The sequence below is a fragment of the Fomitopsis serialis genome, assembly GCF_022376445.1.
Source record: "Fomitopsis serialis strain Sig1Antser10 chromosome Unknown B0H18scaffold_228, whole genome shotgun sequence".
Taxonomy (NCBI): Eukaryota; Fungi; Basidiomycota; class Agaricomycetes; order Polyporales; family Fomitopsidaceae; genus Fomitopsis; species Fomitopsis serialis.
This window is the reverse complement of record NW_025955188.1, coordinates 1-23,397: the sequence shown is the minus strand read 5'-3', so window position 1 is coordinate 23,397 and position 23,397 is coordinate 1. Positions and strand designations below refer to the sequence as shown.

At 56.8% G+C, this 23,397-nt stretch overlaps 2 protein-coding genes across 2 annotated transcripts; one reads left to right on the top strand and one right to left on the bottom strand.

Moving 5' to 3' along the window:
• Positions 1-18,105: 18,105 nt before the first annotated feature.
• Positions 18,106-19,405, top strand: B0H18DRAFT_1053130 (uncharacterized protein; the record flags this gene model as incomplete). The annotated part of the gene is made up of 1 exon (XM_048030998.1): positions 18,106-19,405. A coding segment is annotated over one exon (1,038 nt), but the record flags the coding sequence as incomplete, so codon positions are not given.
• A 1,734-nt stretch (positions 19,406-21,139) lies between these two features.
• Positions 21,140-23,394, bottom strand: B0H18DRAFT_1156334 (amidase signature enzyme; the record flags this gene model as incomplete). Its single annotated transcript, XM_048035774.1, has 8 exons — positions 21,140-21,588; positions 21,663-21,847; positions 21,908-22,406; positions 22,448-22,834; positions 22,886-22,952; positions 23,049-23,072; positions 23,130-23,194; positions 23,325-23,394. The coding sequence occupies 8 exons, from the start codon at positions 23,392-23,394 to the stop codon at positions 21,377-21,379; spliced, it is 1,509 nt and encodes a 502-aa protein (XP_047885545.1). The 3' UTR covers positions 21,140-21,376.
• Positions 23,395-23,397: the final 3 nt, after the last annotated feature.

Here is a 23,397-nt window from a genome sequence, read left to right as displayed (position 1 = left end):
AAGTCGGCATCCGGTGCGGGCGGCACAAGCTGCCCGGCGGAGCCAGCGGAGCGAGACAGAGTATATTCGTAGAGGGCATTCATATAATGGGAAACACGGATGTCGAGACTTTGGGCGAGCATGGTGGGAGCAGTTCGCGTTGATCATGCAGGAAGGTTTGATGAGAATTTCGGACGTTCTGTATAGTTTGTACAACAGTCACATGCAAAAGGTGTGGCTGGTAATGTCTAGTAATGGTCTTGCATTCCCGGTAGATCGGACAGATCGGCTTGTGATCGTTTCAAGATGGGAGTCCGGCCCGGACATTCCGGGAGTGCATTGTCATCATGATTACAAACTAGGCGGAGCCGTGTGTTAGGGCGCATACCGGGTGCACCCGCAACACTGAGGACTTACACTGGTGGTGTTTTGCCACCGATACCCAGGAAAGGGAACATATAAGCAGCCGGCCGACACATGTTCAACAGACTGAAATAGCATTGGGTGTGGCTGCCGAAAGCTCAATACATAGCATATTCAGTGATAGTTGACACTGTCGGCCGCTCCGATATGAGCCCCTTGACAAGTCGTCGGGCGGCTGGGTGATAACAGTGTATTGGGGTGTCGGCCCACTGGGCACAAAAGATGTAGTCAAAGGGTCGGCCGAGCAGGCAGAAACGCATGTAGGGTGGACAATCTGTACCCAGTTACGTTAAAGCCGCCATGGCACCATGACATGGGGGATATGTCGGCCGACCGGGCAAGTGTTGATGGACCCAAACGATCACTGTGTATCTGCCCCTGAGTCGGCCGACCGGACTGACATAGGATGCAGGTCACGCGGCCGCCGTGCGACCGGCGGGTTGTCAAATGGACGGCCGACACGGTACACACCCATATGCTGAAGCGTCGGCCGACGGGGGTATATCGGGATTCTAATCGCCGGCCGACTCGCGAATGCCCCTGAATGTCATGCTCGGCCGACCCGCGTGCAATTGTAACATACAATATCAACCCACAAGGGTGCAGGTGGGCGGCCGCGATGAAAGCATGGGCAGACTGCAATGTGTCGGCCCATCCGCACTCAGCCGGATATTCTGGCCGTCGGCCGACTAGGCGAATAAAGGGCGGATCCGAACGTCGGCCGACATCGGGTGGCCGGGCAACAATAGGTGAATCTCATGTTGGGTGGCCGGGTAACAAACCGACATTTTGACCCCATTATGTGGTTATTACACTATGTCCGCATGTCTAAGGTATGTCTAAGGGATCTAATTCATGTTTAGTGGCATCTACTTCAATAGATGAGTACAGCATAAAAGGCCAGGGTTCTCGTGAGTCGTGTACAGTAGGGGTGTCTATCTACACTACTTCTGTACTGGTTCTCTTAGTCTCGAGTCGTAAGGGGTGTTGTGGTGTGAATATATCAGTCTCAGTTTTATAGGGTATATTCATACTACCATTACAAGAACTCTATCTACGAGGACGTCTGCTGTATCTGCATGTAGGGGCACCAGGGCAGTCGCCCTCTGTGTTCGCAATTGGCGTGTTGCGCGCCCCAGCCCTGCCCACCGTCGCGGTCACCCGCTTTTCGCTCACGCGCCCACCTTACGGTCGTTGGCCGTGCTTGCCTGCTGGGCATTCACCCTGCACGCTCGCAGTCACCGTGCGTGTGGTGCTGGTCCGCGCTCTGTGCCCGCCTGCTTGCCCTCTCGCCTGCTTTCCCTCTCACCCGCTTGCCCTCTTGCCCAACCACCCGCTGTCCTGCTCACCCGCTTTTCCGCTTGCCCGCTTGCTCGCCTGCTTGCTCACTCACCTACTTACCTGCTCGTCCGCTTGTCTGCCCACCCGCCTGCCCGTCCGTCTGCCCGTTCGCCCGCTCGCCCGTCCGCCCGCTCGCCCGTCCGCCCGCCCGCTCGTCCGCCTACCCTCCCGCTCGTCCATTTGCTCACCTGCCTGCGCGCCCATTTGCGTGCCTGCGTGTGTATCCGTCGGCTGTGTCTGCGTGCTGGGCATTCGCCCAGCACACTCGCAGTGGGCGTGTGCTGTCGCCTGTCCACTTGCCTGTCTGCTCGTTCTCCTACCGGTCTGCTTGTCTGTCCGCCTTCCTTCCCGCCCATCTTCCTTCTCGCCCGTCTTCTCGCCCGTCTTCCTGCCCGTCTTCCTGCCCGTCTTCCTGCCCGCTAGTCCGCCTTCGCATCCATCCGCTTGTCCGTCTATCCGCGCGCGCGCGCCCACCGACCCTCGCGCCTGTGCCCGTGGTCCATCCGTCGGCTGCGTCTTCACGCGGGGCATTAGCCCTGCGCGCTCGCGGTCGACGTGTTGTACTGCACGTCGCCGCGTCCTGTGGCCACGGTCAGCTCGCTCGCTCGTGTGTGTCTATGCTCACCTGAATGCCAGTGTCGGCTACTCCCAGTCGCTGTCATCGTGCCCGCTGTGCTCTAACAACGTCGGTGACCGACGCGGGATGGTGGTCGTAAACAGCGGGCGGAAGCGCTTGCCGCTCACTCGGCTCGTTGCGAGCTCCCGGGTTTGGCCGGCACTGACGCCGCGCAGGGATCGCCTGGGGATCTCAGGACCTGAATGCCCTGACCCCGATGTGCGTCCATATCGGGCAGCTCGCATCGCGCGCCAGTGGTGCCGCCCCGGCGGCCCCGCCACGGACGAAGGGACCGGACTGCCCCGGCATGGCTGCTATATTGGGTAGCGACCGACGGCGCCTCGCTCATACATGAGCGAGTGGCGGCTCATGTATGAAAGGCGCCCTCCAGTAAGTACAGGCTTGTTATGTATACACCCTTTTGCGCTAACTACAGGTATTCTATACATACATATGCCGGTATAGCCTGTACCCCTACGAACAGACGGACCGGCGTCGAAGCTACGGTCAGTGTTGACGCGCTCGAGCAGGCTTTCGAGCAACCCGACGAGGGTGCCGTGCGTGCGGCGCTGGTCAACTGTGATGTTGTGAATCGCTCGACCCATGGACTCGAGGTTGTCGGGCAGCTGGCGAAAGTCGGACAGGATCAACGACTCGCGCTGATACTGCGGGTTCGCGAGAGGACGACGCTCGGCCTGGTTGACTTGTTCGAGCAGCACCAAGGTCTCGGACCACGCGATCGTAGGGTAGGGCGAACCTAGGATGTCCCCCTGGTTGCCATCGCGGTGAAAGACCTCGTCGAGGTAACGCATCAACTCGTCGATCTCGGGGAACGACCTAGGAGCAGGAAGCGTATCGTTCGCTAGCAGGATGGCCCGGCTGCGGGACTCGAACAAGAATCGCTGTTCGAAGGTCGGTTCGATGGTTCGAACGATAGTCTAAGTTCGGAGGCACGTACAATCATCCAACGGACTCCGTGGGCCCAAGCCAGCCACTCTCCGGGACTGTTGGCATCGTATCGCGGCTCGACAAGTCCCTCGGTCTTGAGGACCTCTAGGAGGCGGTAGTAGCGGGCAGCATACGCTTCGGAAGTTGGGTCGAGGTGCGGCATGTTCATGTAAGTCAGGCGAACTCCTGCAGCTGTCTCATATCTTCGAGGACTGTCACCGGCCCCGGTTATGACCTTCGCCGTTCGGGGACGGTCGCCCGTTATGCGGAACCTGCGGAAGGCCGAGTTGGATTCTCTCATGTGTTAGTAGGTCCGGGTCGAGCGTTGTGACATTCTCCGATTGGCTGCTTTCCTTATCTCTTTCATTCATCATGTCTTGTATTTCTCTTGGCTCTCTTGGTCTTCGGACCGTATTTTCCTGTATATACTCTGGGACTTGTTCCCTTCGAATCTCAGAGACCCCCTTACCCTCTCAATCTCACCTCGCACCGGCGAGGTTCGTTAGCCAGTCAGTACGTTCGAAAGTCAGCAAGTTCGCCAGTCAGCCAGTACGTTCGAAGCCAGTCAGTCAGTCAGCCAGTTCGCCAGTACGTTCGCCAGCTCGTAGTTGCCCCGAGAGGCTCTACACTTCTTCTCCTGCCGTTGCTCGCCTTCCTTGTTACCATTCGTTCGACACGTCTGTCGAAACCCTCTCTCCTACCTTCGAGGCTTAGCCCTCGTCTTCGAACAGTCTTCGACACCTTTGAAGCTCTCCCACGTCGTTCGGAGTCTTGTCCGTCCTCCTCCTTCTTACCTAGACCACTGTACAGTCCCCCGTACATCTCATAGACGCAGAGGCCTCGCATACCACTGCTCGACCTCACGGTTGGGTTTTTGTGTGGCTTTTGTGTTCTTTTCGGTCGCGTCAGCGATGAGTCCTCTCGAAACCATGCGGCTCATTCTCCGCTCCTGCATAGTCCTAACAATAATTCTGATATTTATGTTGCCCAAGGGGGCCCACTTACAGGGATGGTACGTTCCATGGAGTGCATATACATTATCATCACCTGAAACAGCATATATGCGCTCCATGCTTGTATATTATCACCATACTGTGATGTAATCGCTCACAGATGTGTTGGTTCAGTGCTACAACGTATGGACAGCTGGTGAGCTTGCCTGTTCCCGTGTACCGTCAGTGACGGCGTCACGGAGTACCAACAGATCTACAAACTCCAGAACCGTTGGACAAGGCGCAGTGTAACATGCTCCGAATTCTATAAGATGTTCTCGCTTTTCTTTGAAGACGAAGATAGATGCAAGGACATCCTTGCATCCTGGGACACGTTCATAACTTCTCAGTGTTTTCAAATAGTGACGACCGTGCAGGGAAGTGCACCCTATTTTTGAGCCCGAGCATGTTGTTCTCGAGTCTCGACCCGTGGATCCGCTCGCTGCACCACATGGTCTTACGGGACCTGGAATCTTCGGCACGGTCGTGATGCTAGTGAGTACTCTGTAAAGTGTGTGAGGGCTTTTGAAGCTGACAGTCCGGCAGATTTTGCGTCGATCATCGTGCCGGATGCCAATGGTGAGAGGTACTAGGGAGGGGACAAAGCATGGAGGGCTTTGTAGTTGGCGAGACTTCGAGCTTGGGGGCTGACGCCAGGGAAGTGGTCGTGTGGACTGGCTTCGCCGTTTGACTCTGCTGCAGAGAAGGATTTAGGTGGACTCCGAGCTGGTGAACACGCGCTGCTAGCTGTTCCTTGAGACATGCAACGGAAGATCTTCTGGCGCGGACGGTTCTCGAGCTTGACTTAGTATTGGGGGCGTTGATTCCGAACATCTGAGGTAAATCTGTCGGGACTTCCGGTGTCGAAGCTCAACTGCGGGGAAAAGTAAAGGTACGTGTTTCTCATAGTACCAGTGGCCACGTTTATTGACTGATGTCTCGCAAGTCGAACGACGCACCTCCAAGCTAATCAGAATCTTTACAAGTTAATAGTAAAGTTCCTTGTCACTTCCCGCTACGTATCATTAACTGACTCCGGCGGTGAGCTGGATAGCTTACCCTCATGATCGCTGCCTCGCTCCCCAAACATATAACACTATCTCAAGCACTTGTGTTACGCGAAGCTAGGCGAGTGGAACACTACAAGCCACAAGCTTGCAAGGTTACTAACTTCAAGGAAGAGTTCTTGTATCTTAGACCTAGGAAGGACGCAAGTCCCTTCGTCCTAGTCGAGTTCCGAAGCGGTAGCGGTATGAGAAAGCTAGCGTCGATTGCTAACCAGGTCGAACTGAAGAGTCCGACCTCTACTGTACAGGTATATATACAAACGAATGAGTCTGAGTCAAGGCGTACAGTAAGCATGAGTCAAGATATGTCATCGCTGACGAAGGAATCGGTAATCATGACGAGGAAAGGAGTCAGCAGGGTTCAGCTATCACATGATAGTCCGGGTGCGGTACAGTACATAACCGGTCCTCATGCACGTGAGGTGGTTAGAGATAACAAGTAAAAGAAAATGAAAATGTACGTAACATGGCGACTTGTAACATAAGCCCCTTCCTATGGTCGACGTCCGCGTTGACCACTAAGCCTCAGGATCTTGTTCGTCTCCACCGTCGTTACCGTCCGCATACATGTCGTTGATGTCGCCGTTGAAGTCCCAAGGAGAGGGTACTCGACTCGAAGGTTGGTCTTCAACCGAGTGAGACTCCTCGTTGGACTCGACCAGCACCTGAAGAGATCCGACATGAGGTATACTTGCCGACCGTCTGTTGGCACGGATTCTGTAGATGGCGGTGTTGGTGTTTCGAGTCGCGACGGCCGGTGGTACTTCCGAGGGGTAAGGAAGGTGCGATTGGGATCGTCGCTGTTGATACCAATTGAATACCCTACGACTTCCCCATCTGGACCGTAAACGACTTGTAGGATTCGTCGACCGAAGATTTGATCGACGAGTTCTTCTGCATGTGTGGACGTAGATGCTCGTGGACCTTCGTCTCGTTGTTGAGCGAGAAGCTGGGCCTCAAGCGTGAAGAAGCCGTCGGTATTCATGGATGACGACGAAGAAGAGGGTCGAGGTGTTGGTGCAGCGAGGGGTTCTTCTTCGGAGTACGCTGGAGGTTGGGAGTACCTGGGCGGCGCATCCGCCAGTTCTGCGCGCGTAGGTTCGATATGGAAGTCCTCCTCCGACTGCGACGTAGGAGGCGAAACGATGCGTGATAGGGGTCGGGGTGGAGGGATTCCTTGAGGTCGACGCAGATGTGCGGGTGGCGTAGGGATACGTATAGGTTGTGCGACGAGGTCTGATGGTAGGATTTCGCGAAGTCCTCCGTCGGGGTTCGTCTCGTCATAGTCCTCGTCGTAGAACGGGCCTATATGCCATTCATGCATATAGTTCTCGGCCTCTACCCAGGTATCGAATACCATTCCTCGTGTTCCGGAACGGTACAATCGGCTCAGGACCGCGTGCGTACCTATCCGGTAGATCCCCGGAAGTCGGCCTCGAGCTACGGCGTAATATCGAGCCGTCGGGTAGGGAGATGGAGGGAGGTGTCGACGACGACGAGAGGTGCGCTGTCGAAGGGAATACGGTTCTGCGAGGTTATTCTCCTCGACTTCTTCGGCGAGTTGTCGTGCTCCTCGTTGAGCGGCGTTGGTAAGCCGGACGAGGTGCGATTCGGAAAGGATGTCGGCAGCGAGGATCTCGGAAAGACGTCGACCGTGCGTCGTCGCTGGTCCCACCTGGGGACATGCACGGTTTGTATGGCCCGGGGCCGTACGTCGACACTTGGGGCAGGTATACAGGAAACAATCAAGGACGCGATGTCGCTGCTCATTGTTGCACCCCAGGAAGCACACGGTTCTATTGTCGATGAGGGCTCGTGCTGCTTCGGGGACGAGGTTGTCACGGGTCACGTCCCTTCCGGGGTATACAAGGTTCGTGGGATCGCGCGCGTCAGGATCGTTGTGTGCGAGGAGCTCCGGGAATCGGGTGTGCTCCAACGTCTCGAGAGCCGCGGTGAGCGCACCGACAGCGTCTCGCTCGTACGCTAAGAACTCGGCCACGATGTCCTGACGTAGATGTCTCCTCATCGTGACCTCGGTTATGGCGTCGTACACGCCGACCAACGCGTCGAGGGAGTCGTGCTGTTCCTCGTTCGTGAGGGGAATCTCGACAGGAGGGTAGGCGAGGTTGATGAGCTGGGTGTCGGGATCGAGGAATAAGTGCTGGACCATCCTCCAGTTTACGCGGGTGTCAGGAGCTTCCTGCAACTCGGGTCGTTCAGAGAAGAGTCGACGGGTTTCGGCGCTGAGGGGAGTAGGGAGAATGGGAGAGGGAGTGCGGGCGATAGCAAAGCGAGACATGTCGAGTGGAACGGGGAGACGATGAAGATTCAGAGGACTGGAAGTGGGTTATCGTCTTCGTGGTTGAAGTCGATGCGGACGACTCCAATGCGATGCTTTGTCTTATACTCCAACAGGAGATCATCTGATGTTCCGGTTAGGTTCCGTTCCGGTATCCATTCGTTGGCTGACGAAGGATAACCGCGCCATGACACATAGTACTGTCTCCGACTGGAACTTCCTCGGTGATTGATAATTTGCTCCACTTCGTATTCTTCTTCTCCGTCGATAAGGTCAGGTGGTGGCATCGTGTGATTGGGACCGTGAGTGTCCGTCGTTCTATATGGGGAAAGAAGACCGGCGTGGAAGACGGGATGGATTCGCCATTGCTTGGTAGCGCTAGCCTGTAGACTCCGCGTCCCATGACTTCCGTGATTGCAAATGGTCCTTCCCGTTTAGGCGATAGTTTCCGGGATGGATAAGGGAGATGAAGGTTCTTCGAGTCTAGCCAGACCTTCTGTCCTTTCTGAAACGTCGGTGATCCCTTGCGGATACGGTCTTCTACCATGCGTTGTGCGAGTTCCATCGTGGCTTCGGCTTCTTTCCGAACTTGTTGCAGGTTGTTTAGTCGTTCTTCGACTGAGGGAATGTTCGTGGGTTCGTGAACGGCTGGGATGGAGCGAGGTTCGTATCCCATCATTGCGTAGAACGGGGACATCTTGATCGTAGAATGCTTCCTAGAGTTATGTGCAAACTCGGCGTCGGGAAGCATTGATGCCCAGGTTTCAGGATTGTTCGCGCAGAGGATACGAAGGTAGACCTCGAGTTCTTGATTTGCTCGTTCCGTTTGTCCGTCCGTCTGAGGTGGTACGCCGTAGAGATTCGTTGGTCAATCTGAAGGATTTTGCACAGTTCTCGCATGACTCTAGATGCGAATTGGGGTCCTCGTCAGAGATCATGTGATCTGGGAGTCCAATCGTCGGTAAACCGTGTCGTGTAGCATGCGAGCAGTGTCTGCGGCGTCTTCAGATTCGGTGCAAGGCGTATAAATTACCCCCTTCGTAGAGTCGTGGTCCACAACGACTAAGCAAGAGTCGTATCCCTCCGGAGTGGGCGGAAGGTGTGTGATGTAGTCCATCGTAATCGTCGACATAGGGCGGGTGGGAAGCGAAGCGGGGATAGGGTAGAGCGGGACCTTCGTGGGATGCGTGTTCGGTTTCATCTGCTGGCAGGGTGCACATCCTTTGACGTATTCCGAGATTGAGTGTGTCATTCCAGGCCACCAGTAGCCTCGTTGTACGAGAACTTTGGTGCCGTCGATACCGGGGTGTCCTGCTGCCGGAAGATCGTGGTGTAAACGAATGATGCGTCTTCGTAGATTTTCATCCAGAGGAACATAGACTTTGCCTCGGTACCAGACAAGTTGTCCATCAGTTGCCCAGTCTTCAAGTGACGTGCGCGCGGGCGGTGGTCCCTTTCCAAGGAGCGCATCAAGTGCCTCCCGAATCATGGGGTCTACGTCGTGGGCGGCGTGATCTGGTCCTTCAGTGTGATATTGACGGCTCGAGCGAAGACGGAGGATGGTAACATGACCAGTTCATCATTATCTTCAGATCCGTCGTCGTGATCATGTCGTCGTGATAGAGCATCTGCAACAGTCATCTGCGATCCTGGGACGTGTTGCAGTTCGTAGTCGTATTCAGAAAGTTGAAGGAGCCATCGTGCCTGTCGTCGATTAAGCTTTTGGGCTTTCTTCCAGTACGTGAGGTTACGATGATCGGATCGAATGGCCAACGTGTGTGGGGAACCAAGCAGGTACTGCTGCCATGCGTCAAGACCACGTATGATCGCTAGCAGTTCGCGGTCATAGATTTCGTAGTTCGTTCGCGGGGTTCAAGGATTGCGAAAAGAAACTGCACGGGTGCAGTTCATCATTGGCGTCCTTTTGCAACAGTGCACCGCCGACTGCGAACTTCGAAGAATCACATTCGAGAATGAACGGTTTGGCTTCGTCTGGCATGATGAGGACCGGAGCTTTGGTAAACTCATCTTTCAGGTCCTCGAATGCTGTCTGTTGTTCCGCGTTCCAGTGCCAAGTGATGTTCTTCTTAGTGAGATCGACGAGCGGGCGTACTCGGTCAGAGAAGTGGTGGATAAACTTCCTGTAGAAGTTGGCAAATCCGACGAAGGATCGTACATGTTTGACACATGTCGGGACGGGCCAGTGCGTGATGCCGTTGACTTTGATCGGGTCCATGCCTATGTGTCCGGGTCGGATGATCATGCCTAAGAATTCCACTTCTTCTACGTCAAAGAAACATTTCTCGGGTTTGAGATAGAGGTCGTGTTCCTTCAGGCGTGCAATGACTCGTCGTGTTCGTTCATGGTGATCGTCGAGGTTGGCCGAGTAGATGAGGATGTCGTCCATATAAATCACCATCCAACCTTCTTCAAGCATGTCGGCGAAGATGACATTCATCATTCGCTGGAAGGTGGACGGCGAGTTGCATAGACCAAAGAACATGACTGTAGGTTCGAAGAGTCGAGGAGGACCGCCATCAGTACCGGGTACTGCGAACGCAGCTTTCCATTCGTCTCCCTCTTTTACACGGACGTTGTTGTAGCCGGCACGAAGATCCATCTTGGTAAAGATCTTTGCGTGCTTGAATTTGTCCATGAGATCTGAGATGAGGGGGAGAGGATAGCGATCCTTGACCGTGTTTTCGTTCAGCTTCCGGTAGTCCTGACAGGGTCTCCAAGTGCCATCCTTCTTTGCGACGAAGAAGAACGGGCTTGCCATCGGAGATTTAGACGGTCGGATGTACCCTTTGGATTCGTTTTCCTTGATGAACTTATCAAGTTCTATCCGTTGCGCTGGATTCAGAGGATAGATCTGCGTCTTAAGCTCCGTGAAATCCGGTTTCAGGTTGATCTCATGGTCATATTCCGTATGTTCAGGGAGTCGAGCTGCCGTGCCTTTGTCGAAGACCGATAGGAATTCGTGAAGGTATTCGGGTATCATTTCCTTCAGTTCCTTGGTTTATCGTCCTTATGACTGGCGGCTGCTAGCTCCGTAGCGGTAGTTACGTGACCAATAGAAAACGCGGCAGGGATGATCCTTCCAGTCGTGGTGCGGATGAAGCGATTGACGGAGTGCGGGGAGATGTTCCGATGTCCGAACATGTTCCTGGGTGAGGGGAACTTCCTGTGATGTCGTCATGTATACCATGGGTTCTCCTTTGACGTAGGACATCAGCACTTCGTCATGCGCTACGTCCATCATCATGGCTCGAAGTTCAACTTCTGGGTCGAAGTCCTCTTCTACAGTCTTGGGAGTGGTGTCAGGGATGGTTTCGTGTGCAAAGTCTGGGTCGGGTAATTCTTCTATCGAGGCGTGTAGGGGTTCTGGCCGAATGGTACGGATAGCGGGCTCAGCTTGCTGGAGCTGGGCTTGCGTCGGTGGGTCGGGGAATCGGAAGATGCTTTTCTTCCAGTCAATACGTGGATTCTCCCTCTTCAACCAGTTGTATCCAAGGATTAAGTCCTGCTTGCCGATGCTGGCGACATATGCGGTGGTTACGCGCATGGTGTCGTTCCATCGGTAGCGTAGGAAGACTTTCTCTTCGATGGTTTTGACTTGGTTAGGGGTCCCGTCTACGTTGAAAACGGGGATCGGTCGTCGGAGTCGTTTGGTTCCTAGTCGTAGTCGGATGACTAGGCGTGGGTGTATGAATACTGCCATGGCTCCACTGTCCACAAGAGCATTCACTTCGGTGTCGGCGTCTTTTCCTCTCACGAATACGGGTAGGTGTAAAGATTCTGATTCTTCTATGCCGTATTGTACATGCGAGACGGTAAAGTTCGTGGGTTCGCACTGCGCTGAGTCGTGGAACCCTCCTAAAAATCCGCTCCGAGCTGCTCGAAGACGGACTGCTTTCCTCGGCCTTTAGTTCTGCGAAGAGCTCGCGGATGTCTTTGATCGCGGGGCTGGGGGAGGTGCGGTGTATTGTGCGGGCGATAAGCGGTCGGCTGTGGTACCTTCCCGTTCGGTGGTCGATGGAGTGGTGACCTTTCTGGTGGCACACGAACAGAGGCCTTCCTTCATGTGTCGGTCTCGGTCCGCCTGGGACATGCGGTTGGACGTGGTAGCGTCATGTCCATGGGTTCGTCGAGTCGGCCACTTGTCCTGGGTGCCTGTCCACCATGGGGTCGGTCGACGTACTCGCCGTAAGAGGCGTGTTTCTGGGCGACGTCGTACCAGTCGACATCTTCTCCATCGTCCTATCTGTTCCAAGCATTTTCCGAAGAAGCTCGGGTCGAACCGCGCGACGGAAACGGTTGGAGAGTAGGTTGTAGTCGTTTGCAACCCTGGTAGCTCCTGTTCCGGTAGCATCCCGGAACTTGGCTCGTGCCGCAGCCGTCTTGAATTTGTGTACGAACTCGTGCGTCGACATCTTTCCTTGGGTGAGATTGTCGAAGTCGGTGATGGCTTTGTCGAGGTGCTCGTAGACGGGGAATGACGATGTGAGAGCGGTTACGAAGTCCTTCCAGGTCGGGTACATGACCTGGTTGCTTGCACGCTTCTCATTCTGTTCCTCGTAGAACAGAGTGCGCCATCCTTTGGCCTTCCCGTCGAGCTTGGAGACCGCGTAAGCGATCTTTCGTTGGTCATCAGTGTTGGTATTCTTCGTGGCCGCGAAGTAGTTCTCGATGTCGTTGAGGAAGCGAGTCAAGTCAAGAGGATCGCCTTTGAAGGCTTCTGGACTAGCGACCTCAAGTTTTTCTCCTCGCTCTACACTTCGGGCCTTCAGCTCCAGAAGCTCCTGCTTCAGAGCCTGGAACTCTGCAGAAGAGACGGACATCGGTGGTTCGGGTGATGGGAAACGATAGGGAAAGGTGTCGGGTTCGGTTCTGGTTTCTTCGTCGACAGGAGTCAACGATATGGGTTCGATCGGTGCGGGAGTTCGTTCCGGACGTTTCTCAAGCGTACGGGTAGAAGTCGATGGTTCAAGTTCGAGGGACGGGGTTCGGGAGAGGGATCGTTTCAACCCAGCGATACGGGCTTTCGCTTTCGCGAATCGTGGTTGTTTCAAAAAGAACTGGGTAGTTCTCTTTTCGTCGTCTACGTTGGAACGGAAGTTCGTCCAAACGTATGTCTGGTGTTTGTTCGAGAATTCGGCGTGGACGGGTTCGGTACGTCCTTTCGCGGTGATATCAAATCGGAGGAGTTCGTCGTCCCAGAAAAGGGTTTCGTCTGCGCCTAGGCCTGGTAGGTTGAGTCGGCCAGGGTCGAGGATCGGATGGCGCGTGATGGTGGTTTCGGCGGACTCGAGGATTCGAGCCCGTTCGGGAGGTTGGGTTCTCTACACCTGAGAAGGTGGAGATGGAAGAAGAGTTCGACCTTATGTTACGCGAAGCTAGGCGAGTGGAACACTACAAGCCACAAGCTTGCAAGGCTACTAACTTCGAAGAGAGGTTCTGTTTCTTAGACCTAGGAAGGACGCAAGTCCCTTCGTCCTAGTCGAGTTCCGAAGCGGTAGCGGTATGAGAAAGCTAGCGTCGATTGCTAACCAGGTCGAACTGAAGAGTCCGACCTCTACTGTACAGGTATATATACAAACGAATGAGTCTGAGTCAAGGCGTACAGTAAGCATGAGTCAAGATATGTCATCGCTGACGAAGGAATCGGTAATCATGACGAGGAAAGGAGTCAGCAGGGTTCAGCTATCACATGATAGTCCGGGTGCGGTACTGTAACGGATATTCCCGTTACGGTATGTCTCGTCTTGTATGTTTGTCATTGTTTGCCTGAGGGCTCGTATGGCGCGCCTGTGCACCTACGAGACCTCAGCCTTTACCTCGTCACCGCTTTGTATGCACTCTGTAGACAGATCTCCTTGAATAGAGACTGGGTGCAGCGCATACGAGGCACGACGAGTGAGGCGCCATTACACTTTTTTGCGCTCCAGAAGACTTCTACTCTGGGGATCTACTCTAGGCAACAACCTCGAAACCCGACTTCGATATCTAGCTAATCGACGTCAACAACTCCTCTATGCTACTTTGATCACCTTCTGGCCAACTCGACAACTCGACAAGATGTCCGAGTCGACCAACACCCCGTCCGCACCTTCGCGAGGCAGCCGCGGGTCCCACAGTGGAACCCGCAGCAAGCTGAAGGCGTTGCGTGCGGAAGTCCGAGCAAAGCTCGCCGCAAGTCAAGAGCGGATCAACAAAGCCCTCGAGGAATCCAAGCAACTCGAGGCCGAACTGCTGGCAACGGTCGACGCCGCTCTGTCCGAGGCCAGCAGCCGCAGTCGGTCTTCTCGCACGAAGACCACCCGGACTGAGTCCTCTCACCGCGAGGACTCAGCCGGAGCCCTCACAGAGCAGGCGCCGTCCGACCGTGAGGTCGAACAGGCACCGCGCACTGAGCGGCTCGAGCCCAATGTCGAGCCCGCTCAAAACCGCCCGGAGACCGACTCTCCACCTGCTTCGACCCAGCCGATGAAGCTCGGCACCACTCTGAGGAGTGGTGAGCGCGCCGAGCTCGACAACGTAGCCGTAGTCGAGCTCGTGCCTGGATTGAACGAGCAGCACCAGGAGCTGACTCGCATCAGCACCCGGGAGGGCATAGGCACACAGTACTACAGTAGTACTGTGTGCAGTGGGAACGAGCCCACGCGTGTAGATACGCTCGTCGCGTGTTCAGAGATGAGCCGCGACACAAAAAATATATATTCGTTGTCGAATGACGTGCGCGCCATGTCGAGCAACTTGCTCGACGCGACGCGCGACGCGCTCGACCCTACGGGCGTCGAGCGTCACGGGTCCGTGGCGAGCGCCCTGAGTGCTAGCGCTCACCGCACTGCACTCGACCGCCACCACCGACTCCACGTCCTCGACCACTCCCACTCTCTGGGCAGCCACCTCGAGCGCCCGTCTGGCGAACCAGACACGCGCGCGGCCCCAACGCGAGTGCGAACTCGCGTTCGCGAATGGCTGGCTGACCTACCGCCAGTCCAGTCAGTGGCGACCGACGACCTGGTACCTCACGGTACCAGATCGCCAATTCCTCCCTCCCCGGCTCCTCACCTCACCCCTCTCGACTCGCGTCTTGACTCTGGCAACCAATACCGCGGCTCTGGCGACACGCAACCCAGCCGCGCGACCCAGGACTTGAACACTGCGCGTTCAAGCCCAGCGCCGAGCTGCAAGACCGAGCGGACCACGAGGAACGCGGATCGTGGAGGCGGCGAGGAAATCCCGAAGGAACGAGAAGGGTGCGAGGAAGGCACGAAGGGAGAGAGGGAGGAAGGGTGCGGGGCGAGCAGGGAAAGCGAGCAGGAAGACTCGCAAGTCGAAGGTACGCCCATGCTGGACGTACCCACCTCGCCTCCGCCTGTGCCAGTACCCCCGCCAGCGTGCGTATCGATGAACACGGAGTTCGTCGAGCGTACCGCTGGTCACGGAACCAGGTACGACTGCGAAGTCGTACCTTCCGCTCCGCAAGATAGCACGACTGTGCTACGGGACGACCTCGCAGTCGTACCGTCCATCTCGCAAAGCGACACAGGGGACGCGCAGCAGTGCACGTCCAACGTGTCCCATTTGTCCATCACCGATCCATGGAGAGCGAGTACGCCGAGCTTGATGCTCGACGTACACGCTACCGACCAGCACGAAGGGTCGAGAACTGAAGGTACGCCCCTGATGGACGTACCCATCTCGACATCCTTCTTGTCCGGGGTCGAGCCCGCTCTTCAAGAGAGCACACCCTTCAATTCGCGAGGCGGCACGATGGACATGCAGCGATGCATGCCCAACGTGCCCAATTGGACCTCGACTGCATGCGATGCAGCGTGTACGTCTAGCTCGTCGCTCGACGTACACGGCGTTCGTGATCACCATCCGCCGCATGATACTGACAACTCGTCGGGTAGCCATACTGCGCGACCAGCGGCGCATCAAGAAGGACTGCACGTCCTTGCAGAAGTGCAGGCCTCCGACAGTGTCAGCACAGCTGAACCTCCCTTGGTTCAGCTGGCCGAGCCATGGAGCGACCCCGACGATCTCTCCCGCAACGCGCTCGATCCCGCAAGGTTTCTGGCGAGCGACCCTCAGTGCGCAGCTGAACCATCCACGGTTCAACTGGCAGATTCCCCGGACGAACTCGTCTACGACCGCCAATCGCCTGGTCACGACGTCGACGCAGAAGGCTGCCGAACCGTCACGCATGCGACCCAGGACGCACGTATCGCCCCAACGGACGTGCGACAGAGCGACCGTCCATGCGCAGCCGAACCGCGCGCGGTTCAACTGCTAGACTCCATGGACGATTCCGACTTCGACACCTCCAGCAGCCACCAGCCGCGCGCGAACACCATTCAAGAAGACTTGCACTTCCTGTCGGAAGTGCAAGCCTCTGGTCTCTTCGAGAAAGCTCAGCTGGTCGCGGTTCAGCTGGCAAGCCCGCGAGACGACCTCGACCGGCTGGACGAAGCTGCGGACCTCGCTCACATTCAGAGCAGCAACCCATTGCGCTTCAACTCGGTGCAGGACTGCCGCATCGCCCCGACGGACGTGCGGCCGAGCAATCGCTCGTGCGCAGCTGAACCGTACGCGGTTCAACTGGCGGGTCCTACGAACGATCTCGACATCAACCTCGACCTCTCCAGCCACCACTACCCCCCTACTCGCGACCCCGGCGCCCCGGCGAGCGCGCAGATCGAAGCTCGCGTATTCCCAACGAATGCGCGAGCTCGAGATCGCGACTTGATTGCTGCACTACCGTTAGTGCAGCAGCCGGCGCTTACGGACCCCGACACGCCAGAACGGTGTCCCGACCGTCAACCCGACGAGAACTTCACAGTTCTCGGCGAGGGCTCACTCCTAGGGGACCCCACCCAACATCCTATCGACCTCCCCGCGGCCCCCGACACCCATGGCGACTACGACAGGCCCATCGAGTCGGAGACCGCGAGCACACCCCGGAGGTCGCGCGCAGGACGAACGAAGGATCAGGACGGGGATGAGGGAGACGTCGATGAGGTCGTGGAGGCAGGAGAGGCAGACGGGAAGATTCCGGTAGACGGAGGAGAGGGGGAAGGGTGCAGGGCAAGCACAGAGGACGAACGAGTCGAGCGGGATAGCTCGACGACAGGTACGTCTCCTTTAGGCGTACCTAATCCGCCCCTACCACCATCTCCGGCCCCCCTACCACCATCTGTGACGACCACGACAACCAATGCGGTTGTCGTGGCAGCCACCACGTACGACGAGGGCACGGATGACCCAGGAGGCGACCTACAGGTCGCACCTGGCACAGCCAGGCAACGCGGTACGATCGGCGAGCGAGCGAGCTCATCCGATGTATCCAACACGGTCACGACTCATGCACAGACGTCGGGCCTCTCGACCGACGTCTATGCTAAGGAGTTCGGCGGCGACTCGGACGGCGAGTACCTCGCGGTACTCGCCCCGCCACCATCACCTACTGTACTACTACCAGCGTCGATCGCGACCACCCGGAAGGTCGTCGCAATCGACGGTGGTCCGCCCACATCACAAAGCGACAGCGTAGTCGCATCAGCAGCCATGCATGGCGGTGCGTTCGGAACGCATACTACATGCACTACCGACTCGCCCCGCCTCGTCACGACTGGTGCGGCACTGCCATCGAGCTCTATGCTCGATGTAGGTGCCGCTGAACATCCTCTTAAGGAGGAGTGCGAGTACCTCAGGGAACTCGCACACCCACTGGATTCGCACTCAGAGCATACGGCAGACGGACATGATTGTCCGACTGCCAAGGGCGAGTACCATGAGGTACTCGCCAACTCATCTTCTTTGGTTGCAGTGCCACCGCCGTGTCGCGCTGGGACGAAACATTCAATCGTCGTGAACGAACGTCAGGATGGGAAAGCGGATGAGCCCCAGTTGGTAGATCGCGAGCAGTCGACCGAGACGTCTACCATGGTAGACGTACGACAGGCTGCACCCGAGAACGAATGGCGACCGACGGGACGCTACGTGCTACCAGCACGTCGCGCCCACGGGCAGCACCTCGAAGACCGACGTGGACTGGCCGCGGATTACGGCGACGAACACCACGCCAAGTACCGCGAGGTACTTGACACATTCAGCAAACAAGACCAGTACCTGCTGCCGAGCACATCCAAGACGGATGTGCTGCCTTCTTCCCCGGACCCAGCGCAGTCAAATGAAGGGACGGGGACTGACGAGGTCACGTCGGTAGTTCCAGGGCAAGGGACCATTGACGAGGACGAATCCTCGTCCTCGCGGGTACAATTACCTGGACCGTGTGGTGTGGCGGGTGCATCCGGCTTACTGGGTGATGTGCCCGCATCGAATGACGCGACGACCAGGGCGTCGTCGCGCGCCCGTAAGAAGGAACAGCCACCGCGAGGGCTGGAATCATCGGGCTCAGGTGAACGGCAGCGTTCAACGACTACTGCTGGTACCGAGACCGAGCCGGCGCGAGTGCAAGGAGGAGATACCTCCTCTACGAGGGGGGGTACTCTCCTGAGAGGGGAAGGGAGCGGGGCCTCGAATGGCCACCGCTTGTTCCACAACACCACCAGTACATCATATAGTGATGTACTGGTATCGGACGCAGTCACGGGCGGTACATCCAGCGTTGAGCTCGATGTACGAGCTTCACGTCGAACACCGAGACAGGTACCACCCGTACCACGCGCATCGAGCGATCGACTCGACGTACAGAGTACAGGTGACCGTCGCGGCCACGACATCACTCGGGAAGTTAGTACCTCGCGCAGCGACATACCAGCATTGAACCGAGTACCGACTGCGCCGGATCGTCCAGTAACCATTGACGTGAGTCGATGGCCCATGGACAAGGTGTTGCGCGAGTTGTGTTTCAGCCTCCTCGCGGACCAGCTCGACCACGATTTCGACGAGGCTGAATCCGCGGCGAGTGATGGCGAGTGGGCCATTTGGGCTCACTGCAAGAGATCTGCACTCAGCTGTGGACAGGCCATCGAGGAGATGTCCCCGCGACCGGGGACATATTCTCGTGCTGCTCGTCGAGCATGGGACCACTTCCAGAGGGAATTGGAAGTGGTTCCTCTCGAGTTTGATCCTCTGCTCATTGCACCATTACCTATGGAGATGGTGCGATATTGGGCCTACAACAAGCTGGGATGGCTTGTTGTACCACCTCGCAGTCAACCTCGGGATGACTCCGACTGGTATAACTCCTCTGATGAGGAGCCTCATACCACCACTCGTGAGGAGTACCCTGACCAGATTGAGTCGGAGTACTTCTCCGAGTCCGAGCACCATAGCTCATGGTACTCACGAAGTTCAGGGTCTGAAGAGACAAACTCGGTAGTAGTCTCTGACTACTACGAGCAGTCCGAGATGGAGGATACCCAAAGTTCTTCTGCACTATCTGCCGAAGATGAGGGTAACCGTGACTCGGAAGATGCAGACTACTACTCCGAGTCCGAGTAGTAGTCTACGTTCCTGGTTGCATAACTCCATCGAGTTATGTATGACAATGGTGAACGGTTGTGTCTGCTCACTGACACGATCTAGCATGTCGTTGTCTACAGTTCAACATCATCTTTGTTTTGCCACTTGCTACCACCGTTGGGTTGTTGCATATGTTTCCTTTCCTTTTCCTTTTTTCTATCTGTTTCTCTGGTTATCGCTGGGACCCGTGGTCGTGTCCAGTGGGGGAGGGTGTAACGGATATTCCCGTTACGGTATGTCTCGTCTTGTATGTTTGTCATTGTTTGCCTGAGGGCTCGTATGGCGCGCCTGTGCACCTACGAGACCTCAGCCTTTACCTCGTCACCGCTTTGTATGCACTCTGTAGACAGATCTCCTTGAATAGAGACTGGGTGCAGCGCATACGAGGCACGACGAGTGAGGCGCCATTACAGGTACAGTACATAACCGGTCCTCATGCACGTGAGGTGGTTAGAGATAACAAGTAAAAGAAAATGAAAATGTACGTAACATGGCGACTTGTAACAACTTGGTCATCCCGCGACTTCAACTCTGTTATGCCGTGGTTCATCTGCCACCTCTTGATCCCAGCGCTCATGCTGGCACCATACTATGGCGCCCTCAAATGCTCTCTGGCTCAGCGGACACACGCTCCCTGACACTCGCCAGTTCGATTTCTTTACCATCTCCGCCTTGCTTGATTGTACCGACTTTCATCGCTCCACTGTCCCTTCGCTCACCTCGCCCCCCCTTGCTCATTCCGGAATGTGGTAACAGTCATTGGCCCAGATGCTAGCTCATCTGTCGAGGTAGGTGAGTATTGTGACCTAGTGCTCATGTAGAACATCATGTGCGAGTCCTCCAGTTCACTTAGGATCAACCCACAAGCGCGTCCTCAGGCTCCGCAATTATCCCAGCTCTGCGCATGTCCTCAGTATCAGAAAGAGGCAGTGAGTCGACTGTGAATCGCAGTGAGATATTGACCTCAGGCTCTTTGAACGCAGTACAGTAAGGCAGCAGGCCAGCCATCGGAAGTTCAAGCGCTCAAGCTCAAGGTCGGCCTGGTCGGGCGGCCGGCTGCGGCCGGGTAGCAGGCTGTGGCACTTATTTGTTGGTGCTTGCACCCTGTGTCAGTACTGGCAATCTTAGACATTGCGCACTCGTGTCAAACCACATGTAAGTACATAACTTACCTTGTTCTCTTCGCTCAAGATGCTCATGACTGGACAGTTTCGACGATTAGCGTTCGACAGCATCTACAAACGGTTAGCTGCGAGGTAGTATGTCCGCATTGTCGGATTGAAGCGGCGAAATGTTCTTGCGCCCCTCAAACCGCGTCATTTGGGCTGTGGCGTCTGCGGCGTGTTTTGCGCGTGCACTGCAGCTGGCTGTGCGTCGCCGCCCTTTGTCTGCTTCGGTCATTCTTCGCCTCCGCAGCTTAGGCGACGTGGCGACTGTCGCGCACATAAAACGGGCTGTCGTGGGCAACGCATGCCCGTACGCTCTGCGCCCCCCTCTCCTGCACTTCACACCGGCCCACGATCTCACGATCTCGTGAAAATTTGCGTCTTTGCGTTCATTCTCTCTCCTGTTGCTATCCTTAGCACAGCGTATACTTGGCTCTCCTATTAATAAGAGCACTGCGCAAGGAAGACGAGGTCGCTGCACTTCTGCATCGCACCTACGACCCGACACGACACCACGACGTCCTCACGTCCTTGAGATTGTATTCTCCAGTGAGCGATACCACTTCCATGTCTTGCCTCCGATCTTAGCTGATCAATTAGCAGGCTAATACTTCTATCAGTGAGTGCGAGACCGCTGGGGCCGCACGCGACGCTGACAGGCGGAAATATCCGCATTCAGACATGCGTGCCTTCCTGCTCTGCATCCTTGCAATCGCCGCCCTCGGAGCTACTGCAAGTCCCACCCCTGTACGACAAGAATTAGCCGCCGTGAACGATGCCGTCCCGTCACAGCGTGCGCACGTCTACAGCCGCAGACCTCGCGCACACCCGTAGCCTCGCTTTGCCGGTTCCTTTGCATGGACATCAGAGCTGCACAGTTCGGACTCTCTTCTATAGCATGCATCGCTTTGTATCCTATAATCCACGGACCATTCCTCGTAGCTGATTTCTATACAGCCCGCGAAGCCTCTGTCCCTTTGTCAGACCCTAACGCTACGCCACGCCATCTCACGTTGTCTACCGATCTACCCAGTGGGGCTGCCCCACTACTTGCCCATCACGTCCGCCAGCTGCGTCTTCGGTATCGCCTCCGGGTACGCCTTCTTCTCCAGCCGGTGCTTCGTCGCCTGCTCATACGCATACGCGTACTGGATGAGCTGGAACTCGCTGTACGCCGTTCCTAGGAACGAGATCCCGAAGGGCATGTTCGGGCCGTTCATACGTGTTGGGCTCGCCTCCGTGAGCGCGACGTCGGGGGCTGGAACCCGAGGGGCACTACAAGTTTATCAAGGTCAGCATTGTATAGCACACGCTGCATGGAGTAGGACGGACCAGTGATGACGGGATAGCCTGCGACCGCGGCGGGACGGGACGCCCTGGCGGTGGGGATGAGGATCGCGTCGACCCCGTACTTCTTCAGCAGGCCGTCGACGCCGTCCTGCCTGCCCATGCGGTAGTCCCACTCCAGTGCCTCCCAGAATGCCGGGTCCTGGTGCACGCCATTGGACTTGACGAACCTGCCAATGTCGCGTCATTCACAAGACACAACAAGGAAAACACGCGGGACGCAAGCGTACCTCGCCTGGTCCGTCCAGTACGGCTCCACAAGCTCCTTCTCCCTGTTGTCCTCGTTGAACTTGATAAGATCCGCAAGGGTGCGCACGCCCGTCGGGACGTCCACGAGCTTAGACAAGTAACTGTGAATGTTGACCTTGAAGTCCCCACAGAGTACGACGTCCTCGCGATTTTGCACCTCCTCGTAGTCCCACCCATCTCCGAAGTCTGCGGGGTCGACAACTGTCGCGCCGAGTTCCGTGAGGTCCTTCAGCGCCTTGTTGAACGCAATCAGGACGTTCGCGTCGACGCCCTCGAGGACCTTGCGCGGCACGCCGAGACGCACGCCCCTGAGCCCGTCTTTCTTGAGGGCCTTGGTGTAGTCGGGCACCTGCGCGGGCTGGTTCAGCGTGTAGCTGTCGTGCGGGTCGCGCCCCGCGATGGTCGAGAGGACAATAGCGCAGTCCGCGACACTGCGGCACATGAGGCCGACGCTATCCTGGTGCTCTGAGATTGGGATCACTGGGCATGCCGGTCACCCGTGAGCGCTTGAGCATTCACACGTCTGAGCCAGAGCAGCACCACGTACCCCTGCGCGCGAAGTAAGCCCCACCGTCGGCTTGAGGCCACCACATTACAGTTACCACTCGGGCTGATGATCGACCCGTCCGTCTCCGAGCCGAGCGTGGCCGTCGCGAGGCCCACCGCGCCCGCGATCCCGCTGCCCGAGCTCGAGCCGGACGGGTTGCCCAGCGGGACGTACGGGTTCGTGCCGTGGCCGCCGCGCCCGCAGAAACCCGAGGGCACCGTGCCGCGCCAGTTCGCCCACTCGGAGAGGGTACACTTGCCCAGGAGGATCGCACCCGCCGCGCGGAGCTGCGCGGCGACGAAGGACTCGCCGGCAACGACGGAGCCGAGCAGGGCGTAGGACCCTGCGGTGGTGTTCATGCCTGTAGGGGTACTTTAACAGGCTGCGAAGGAGGCAAGTGTGGGGTGCGCACCCTCGCTGTGCAGTGTTGCGATGTTGTCTTTGAGCAGAATCGGGATGCCGTGGAGGGACCGCGGGCCCTGAGGTTTCCCTCTCCTTGTCGAGCTCAGCAGCCTGCCTCAGCACATTTGGATTGGTCTCCAGGACGGCGCGTAATGCGGGTCCGTTCAGTTGACCTCGTCGATGCGAGCGAGATAAGCCTGAACGCGCTCAGGTCAAGCCTAAGCAAAAGACGAAAGCGAGGGATAACTGCGCACCTTCACGAGATCAACACTAGTAAATCGCTTCCTCTTGAGACCATCCTGGATCTCCTCAATTCCGCCTCGTACAAGTCCGGCAACGAACCCATCCCGAACAAACTCGAGCTCAACGGTATCCGCACGTACTCCGTGTATGCAGCCAGGGAGAGGCCTAGGGCGATAGCGAGGGCGAGAGGACGGCAGTGGACCTACCAGGAGTTAACATAGCAGCACAGGGTTCCGAGAGGCATTCGCGAGCTGCAAGTTCCAGGCTCCGAGTCATCGG